The following is an 8,850-nucleotide window of genomic DNA, read 5'->3' as shown; positions in this document are numbered from 1 at the left end:
AAGAAAAAAGCCAGCTTGAGCCTGTGCTCTGAGTAGATGAGGAGGCTTGTAGTTTTAAATGCAATGTGACAGCTTTGGAAAGAAGGATGATGAATCCTCCTATTATTAGATCAGTCTATTTGCTGCTCAATGTCTCTCAGTAATTGGAGCAACATCACTTTAAAGGTTCAGAGAGTAGAAGCATTTTCTGGTGAAAAAATCCCTACAACAAGCCTGAGAATGTTTAAAGTGAAATCTATTAGTGCTTGGAAGCAGGAGGAGGAGGAGGAGGAGGAGAAGCTTTTTTTTCCTCCTCCAAGTGTCTGTGTGCAGAGAGTATTTAGCTGGGTATCAATCAGAGGCTGCCGTCGGTTCTCCTCCAGCCCCTTGTTGTGATGTAGTTCTTATCGCAGCCCCCCTTGTCTTGTTGTGACAGCCCTGATATTGTTTATTGAGGTGGATGTCAGGTATAATTAGCAATCGATATGGAGAACGTTTCCTGCACAGCCACGGCTCTGACGTCACGGCCGATTAAGGCTTCTTATTGGTCCCAAATTCCCCAAGCCTGAGCTAATTATTGGGAGCTTGATGTTGATAAAGTAATGCTCATCGTGTGCTGGTGGCATGTCCCCTCCTCACTGGTCACTTACTGAGGTCCCACCACCAGCAGCAGCAGCAGCAGCAGCAGCAGCCCCTCAGCTGTGGCAGCCCGAGCCAGGGAGATGATGGACAGCAGGCTCCTAGAGCATCCTCATGCCCAGTTTGGGGGCTCCATGAGTGGCATGGTGGGCTTCCCTTACCCCCTCAGCCATCACCATGTGTACGAGCTAGCCAGCCACCAGCTGCAGTCTGCAGCCCAGGTGCCCTTCTCCATAGACGGATTACTCAATGGCTCCTGCTCTGCCTCTGTGGTCAACCCGACCCCTCTGATCCCCTCTGGATGTGGGATGAATGGAGACAATCAGCAGTACAAGTTGTCAGGTAAGAGCCGCACACTACTGGGGGGACATGGGGGCTATGGTTATATAGCTGTATAGCAGGAGACATTGGGAGCTGGCACCTATATATCTGTGTACTGGAGGGTTCACTAATATGGGGGGACAAGCCTAAAGTCATATAATGCACAGGGTGCTGGGAGATCCCTATAATGCACAGTACCCCAAAATAACAGGGTGCTGGGAGATCCCTATAATGCACAGTACCCCAAAATAACAGGGTACCGGGAGATCCCTATAATGCACAGTACCCCAAAATAACAGGGTGCTGGGAGATCCCTATAATGCACAGTACCCCAAAATAACAGGGTACCAGGAGATCCCTATAATGCACAGTACCCCAAAATAACAGGGTGCTGGGAGATCCCTATAATGCACAGTACCCCAAAATAACAGGGTGCTGGGAGATCCCTATAATGCACAGTACCCCAAAATAACAGGGTGCTGGGAGATCCCTATAATGCACAGTACCCTAAAATAACAGGGTACCAGGAGATCCCTATAATGCACAGTACCCCAAAATAACAGGGTGCTGGGAGATCCCTATAATGCACAGTACCCCAAAATAACAGGGTGCTGGGAGATCCCTATAATGCACAGTACCCCAAAATAACAGGGTGCTGGGAGATCCCTATAATGCACAGTACCCTAAAATAACAGGGTACCAGGAGATCCCTATAATGCACAGTACCCTAAAATAACAGGGTACCAGGAGATCCCTATAATGCACAGTACCCCAAAATAACAGGGTGCTGGGAGATCCCTATAATGCACAGTACCCTAAAATAACAGGGTGCTGGGAGATCCCTATAATGCTCAGTACCCCAAAATAACAGGGTGCTGGGAGATCCCTATAACGCACAGTGAGGAGGGATATTATGTGCATGGGAGACTATAGCCTGATTTATCCGTATAATGCCCAGAGCTGTGGAACAAGCCTGAAGAATATCATGCACAGTGCTGGAGGTGAACCCTGAAATAACAGGGCGCTATACAGGGCAGCCTGCAGTAATAGAGCTGGATGATAATTGGGAATAACCGGGTGTACAATGGTTAGTACAAGGGGGGCAGTTAGGGGGGCAGTTGGTTATATACAGGTGCTGGAGAAAAGCCTGAAATAACAGGGTGCTATACTATTTGTGTATATAAGGCACAGTGCTGGAGAAAAGCCTACAATATCTGGGCACTATGCTATATGTATAAATAAAACAGTGCTGGAGAAAAAAAAAAAAATATCTGGGCACTATACTATATGGTTATATATATAACACATAGTGCTGGAGAAAAAAACTAAAATATCTGGGCACTATACTATATGTATAAATGAGGCACAGTGCTGAAGAAAAACCTTAAATATCTGGGCACTATACTATATGTATAAATAACGCACAATGTTGGAGAAAAGCCTTAAATATATGGGCACTATACTATATGTATAAATAAGGCACAGGGCTGGAGAAAAAACTAAAATATCTGGGCACTATACTATATAAATAAAACAGTGCTGGAGAAAAAAAATACTGGACACTATTCTATATATATAAATAAGGCACAGTGCTGAAGAAAAAACCCCCAAAATATCTGGACACTATACTATATGGGTAAACAATGCACAGTGCTGGAGAACAAGCTTAAAATAACCGGGCATTATACTAATATGTATATATAAGGCATAGTGCTGGAGAACAAGCTAAAATATCTGGACACTATACTACATGGGTATACAGTGCACAGTGCTGGAGAACAAGCTAAAATATCTGGACACTATACTATATGGGTATACAGTGCACAGTGCTGAAGAAAAGCCTAAAATATCTGGACACTATAATATTGTATATAAAGCTCAGTGCTGGAGAACAAGCCTTATGATAACTGGGTACAATGAACAAAGCCTAAAGGACGAGTCTGAAATAATGAATCTGTATATAATGAACAGTAATGGGAGCAGAAGCCTGATATGACTAGGTATAGATCAGTATATAATGCCCAGTGCAGGGGAGTCAATTACTAGGTGGTGTGAGTAGTATTTCTTTATGTAATGCACATTTCTGGGGTGGGGGATCATGTCATAATCGGGTGCTATAGGTTGTATCTATGTATAATGCACAGCAGGGAGGTTTCTGTAGGTGAAGCCTAAAATCACTGTGTGCAGAGAGTAAAAAGCTCCATATAAAGCTCAGAGCTGGGGGTTATAATAGACAGTATTGCAGATAACTAATATTCCGAAATTTGGTTAATAAGCTAATAATTAATACAGAGGTATAAATGTATAATACTGGGGGTTCTGCCATTAAATAAACTATATATATATATATATATATATATATATATATATATATATATATATATATATATATATATATATATATATATATATATATATATATTTATATATATATGTATATATCCAAAGCAGTAGGTGACACCCAGGATCAAAAGCAACTACAAAAACATTATCCAGCCATTTAGCACCACTCATTCACACCCCCATTACTAGAAAAAAAAAACAAATGGGAGAGTGACGTTTTGTGGGGGTCCCCGGCAATGTGGGTGCATCATACACGTGCACATCACAGCATGTGTCAGGGCTGCAGGCAAACAAGCACAGACTGAAGCTCCAGAATCAGCTTCATTCCTGGACTATTTTTCTTTACATCCTCACTTTTTATATTACATTTAATGTTATTATATCCTGAGAAATTTACAACTTTTGTTTTTTTGTTGTTTTTTTTTTAAAGAAAATTCTCTCTTGGGGTCCCATAAGGTGACAGATCTGGAGGTGAGGGTCTGGGGCGATGACAATGTGTGGGAAGGGGACACAAACCAGGGATGGAAAAGGCATTTCTCTGCAGGGGGTCCCTTGTCCCTTTTCCCATTTTGCAAATTCACTTCCCCAAACGTGGGAACGGGTCATAAAATGGCTTTGATCAGCGGCTCAGACAACTCTTTAAAGTCAGACTTCGCCTATGTTTGTAGCCCAGGACAGACTATGTTCTGTGGATTGTGCTGAGATGATGCTCCATCCTCCTGCTGACATTGACCTGCTCTATTCTAGACTCCAGTGACCCAGATAAGGAGAGTCCAGGGTGCAAGAGGAGGAGAACCAGGACCAACTTTACAGGATGGCAGCTGGAAGAGTTGGAGAAAGCCTTTAATGAAAGCCACTATCCGGATGTGTTCATGAGAGAAGCCCTGGCCCTGAGGCTGGACCTGGTGGAATCTAGGGTTCAGGTAAAAAAACAACAACAACAAAAAAAAAATACACAATTTTATTACCCCACAAAAAAAAGAAGAAAAGTCACACCACTGTCTAAATAAGCCCCGAACTGCAGCTTTAATTGCGTTTTAATTAGGCGCATTTTCCTAGCTGTGGCATCTCTATTTGCATATCCATATCCCCTTTGTGTAATGTGCTTCAAATGAACTCAGCGATATTATCTACAATGTTGTACAGATGTCTTGCCTTTGAATTATTACATCTAATGAATTATTTATACCTACATGTTTATGGCAAAACACTGAAGGGAATTAAAATAATCATCGTTGCAAACTATACCGGTGATATTTCTATAGCAAACTTATACTTTTTAAGAGTTCAACATTTTTATTTTATTTTATTTTTTTCATGTCTGTTAGGATTTTTTTTTTTTTTTTTTTTAGAATTTATGTTGATATATTATATTTATTTTAATAAATGAATAGTTTTATATGTGATAATTTGGATGGAATCCTAACATAATAGTATAGAAATAAAAACTCCATACAGTGAGAAAATATCTGTTTATCTATCTATGTATCTATCTATCTATCTATCTATATCTATTATCTATCTATCTATCTATCTATCTATCTATCTATCTATCTATCTATATATCTCTTATTTCTTACTTTCTATTGTATTGTCCTTTTTATCTATTTATCTATTATCTATCATCTATCTATCTTACTTTCTATTTTATTCTTTTTTTTATCTATTTATCTCTTATTTCTTACTTTCTATTTTATTCTTTTTTTTATCTATCTATCTATCTATCTATCTATCTATCTCTCTATCTATCTATCTATCTCTTATTTCTTACTTTCTATTTTATTCTCTTTTTTATCTATCTCTTTCAATTTTATTATTTGTTATCTATCTATCTATCTATCTATCTATCTATCTATCTATCTATCTATCTATATCTTTTTATTTTATTATTTTTTATCTATCTATCTATCTATCTATCTATCTATCTATCTATATCTGTCTAGCTATCTATGATCTATTTATTAATGGTTATCTATCTATTTATCTATGATTTATCTAAAATTTCTTATTTCTTACTTTCTCTTTTTCTTTTTTTTTCTATCTATTCAACCATACTTCCTCCCTTTCTTTCTTTCTTTCTTTCTTTCTTTCTTTCTTTCTTTCTTTCTTTCTTTCTTTCTTTCTTTCTTTCTTCCTCATCTATCTGTCGAACTCTCTCTCTTTCTCTCTCTCTATATACATATATTTAGATAGATGGTGTAGACATAATATAAATACTATATATGTAGTGAGTACATAAACTGTTTATAGAGACATAAATACATGGGGAAAAAATGGCAACTAATATAGGTGATTAAATATAATTTTCCATTAATTGTTTACTTATAGTTTCCACATAAACACAGAATTATATAGTGGTTTTAATACCAGGGGACCCCCCTGTGAATGTGCTTCAAGGTAAAAGGCAGGAGGCCAGGGTGTAATTAAGACCCTGGAGGTGTGGAGTTTATAATAAAGAAAAGTGGAGCCCTGTATTATTAAAGCATTAGCTTTGTTTCAAGGGATATTTACAAAATGCACTCTCTCCCCCCTCTGACCTCTTCTGGTTTCAAACCTTTTCATCCAATTTGTTCTGAGATTGTTAAGTGAAGCCTGGACCTCACTTTCCCCTTTAATTCCATAATGAGGTAATTCTCAATGGCAGCAACCGCCTGGAATTAACACAAAAGGTTTTATAGGAAGGGGGGAGGCGAGAGGCTCTAAATAAACTTTGAAGGGGGTTAGAGGAAAGGGAGGAGGGGTGTCCAAAATTGTAAACAGAGTCTGTATAGATATTATTATTATTATTATTATTATTATTATTATTATTTTTGCAACATTTTTTTATTATGTAGGGTGAGAAAATAATTACAATAAGTAAAATCCAACGTAATAATAAATACATAGAAAAGAGAGTTAATTTCTGAGTCAGCATATAAGAACACAAAGTATTTTTTTTTCTAAATATCCCAATACTGCTGTCTCCATAGCCGTGTGTATGAACATTTCTTTAAGTTTTCATCATCTTTAGTTATTTAATTAAATAATTTATTTATTGTTTATTTCTAGTTATGACTGTATTTAATGTTTTGGTTTTATTATTATTCACCAATCCTCCTGCATCGATACAGTCTGATGTCTAGTTACTGCTCGTCTTTTGGATTTACATTTTTTTTTATTGCTAGAGTTCTTGAGATTCTCGTATAAAAACCTGGAGATATCATTTACCACCATGTTTTTAATGTTGTACTTATCAATGTAGAATTTTACAAGTTTCGGCTGGATTTTTTTTTTTAACATGGGTGGAATAATTGGATCAACACTTTTATGTGGTTAAAAGATCGTAAAAGTCACAATGGCGTCGTAAAATCATGGAGTCGATCAACACAAACCATCCAACACACTACAGGCGAATGTATTCCTACAACTTTAGGATTTTTTTTTAATGTGTGTGTGTATACAGTATATGTGTGTATATGTGTGTGTGTGTGTGTATATATATGTGTGTGTGTGTCTGTGTCTATGTGTATATGTGTGTATGTCTGTGTGTGTGTGTGTGTGTGTGTGTGTGTGTGTGTGTGTGTGTGTGTGTGTGTGTGTGTGTGTGTGTGTGTGTGTGTGTATTGGTGAGAATTGGATTTTCTCGAAATATTAATTAATATATGCTTTTTCTATACATAATTTGTTAAAAAGAACTTTGATTATGTGGAATCCACAGAAGAAGGGAAACGACTGCTAGATAGATAGATAGATAGATAGATAGATAGATAGATAGATAGATAGATAGATAGATAGATAGATAGATAGATAGAAGTAAAAGCTGCACTTTTCCACCAACCAAAAAAATATGGGTGTACAGCCCCAGGGGTGATCTTTAAAAAACCCTGCTACATATGGATAACTGGTTAAAAGAACTTTGATTATGTGAAATCTGCAGGAAAAAAAGGGAACTGTTCATCCATAGATAGATAATAGATAGATAGATAGATAATAGACAGATAATAAGATAGATGGATGGATAGGTAGGTAGGTAGGTAGATAGAGATAGATAGATAGATAGATAGATAGATAGATAGATAGATAGATAATAGGTAGACAGATAATAAGATAGATGGATGGATGGATGGATGGATGGATGGATAGATAGATAGATAGGTAGATAGAGATAGATAGATAGATAGATAGATAGATAGATAGATAGATAGATAGATAGATAGATAATAAGATAGATAGATGGATAGATAGGTAGATAGATAGATAGATAGATAGATAGATAGATAGATAGATAGATAGGTAGATAGATAGATAGACAGATAGACAGATATACAGATAGATAGATAGATAGATAGATAGATAGATAGATAGATAGATAGATAGATAGATAGGTAGGTAGATGGATAGATAGATAGATAGATAGATAGATAGATAGATAGATAGATAGATAGATAGATAGATAGTGGTTCCAATTCATATTATCCTTAGAGATTATTCTGGATACTTTGGAAGGATCCATGCACACCACTGGGAGAATTTAGGACAATTTGTGCTCCACAAGTTTAGCCCCAACAAACCCCCATAGCAATCTGTGAGTAACAATCTGTAGGTAACAATCTGTGAGTAACAATCTGTAGGTAACACTCTGTGAGTAACAATCTGTGAGTAGTAATCTGTGAGTAACAATCTGTGAGTAGCAATCTGTGAGTAGCAATCTGTAGGTAACAATCTGTAGGTAACAATCTGTGAGTAGCAATCTGTAGGTAACAATCTGTAGGTAACAATCTGTGAGTAGCAATCTGTGAGTAGCAATCTGTAGGTAACAATCTGTAGGTAACAATCTGTGAGTAGCAATCTGTGAGTAGCAATCTGTAGGTAACAATCTGTAGGTAACAATCTGTGAGTAGCAATCTGTAGGTAACAATCTGTAGGTAACAATCTGTGAGTAGCAATCTGTGAGTAGCAATCTGTAGGTAACAATCTGTAGGTAACAATCTGTGAGTAGCAATCTGTAGGTAACAATCTGTAGGTAACAATCTGTGAGTAGCAATCTGTAGGTAACAATCTGTAGGTAACAATCTGTAGGTAACAATCTGTGAGTAGCAATCTGTGAGTAGCAATCTGTAGGTAACAATCTGTAGGTAACAATCTGTGAGTAGCAATCTGTAGGTAACAATCTGTAGGTAACAATCTGTAGGTAACAATCTGTAGGTAACAATCTGTGAGTAGCAATCTGTAGGTAACAATCTGTGAGTAGCAATCTGTGAGTAGCAATCTGTGAGTAGCAATCTGTAGGTAACAATCTGTAGGTAACAATCTGTAGGTAACAATCTGTGAGTAGCAATCTGTAGGTAACAATCTGTAGGTAACAATCTGTGAGTAGCAATCTGTAGGTAACAATCTGTAGGTAACAATCTGTAGGTAACAATCTGTAGGTAACAATAAGGAGTACGTTGTGTCCCTCGGCCAGTGCTGAATGTTAATTGACTTTCATTGTCCGGTGTAGGTTTGGTTCCAAAATCGCAGAGCAAAGTGGAGAAAGAAAGAAAACACCAAGAAAGGTCCTGGCAGACCGGCCCATAACTCCCACCCGAC

The 8,850-nt window shown here is 37.4% G+C and overlaps 1 protein-coding gene across 1 annotated transcript in view; it reads left to right on the top strand.

Annotated features, from left to right (window-relative positions):
* The first annotated feature begins 306 nt into the window (after nucleotides 1–306).
* Nucleotides 307–8,850, top strand: part of UNCX (UNC homeobox) — a 9,661-nt gene continuing 1,117 nt past the window's right edge. Inside the window, exons 1-3 of the mRNA XM_077273520.1 lie at nucleotides 307–960; nucleotides 4,030–4,205; nucleotides 8,762–8,850. The exon at nucleotides 8,762–8,850 is cut by the window's right edge and continues 1,117 nt beyond it. Of these exons, the coding sequence (XP_077129635.1) occupies nucleotides 702–960; nucleotides 4,030–4,205; nucleotides 8,762–8,850 (524 nt within the window). The 5' untranslated portion in view covers nucleotides 307–701. The remainder of the gene's footprint in view (nucleotides 961–4,029; nucleotides 4,206–8,761) is intronic.

Source organism: Ranitomeya variabilis, chromosome 7 (assembly GCF_051348905.1).
Source record: "Ranitomeya variabilis isolate aRanVar5 chromosome 7, aRanVar5.hap1, whole genome shotgun sequence".
In the NCBI taxonomy this organism is placed as follows: domain Eukaryota; kingdom Metazoa; phylum Chordata; class Amphibia; order Anura; family Dendrobatidae; genus Ranitomeya; species Ranitomeya variabilis.
Note: the sequence above shows the minus strand (reverse complement) of the source record. Positions and strands in the feature narration are given on the sequence as shown.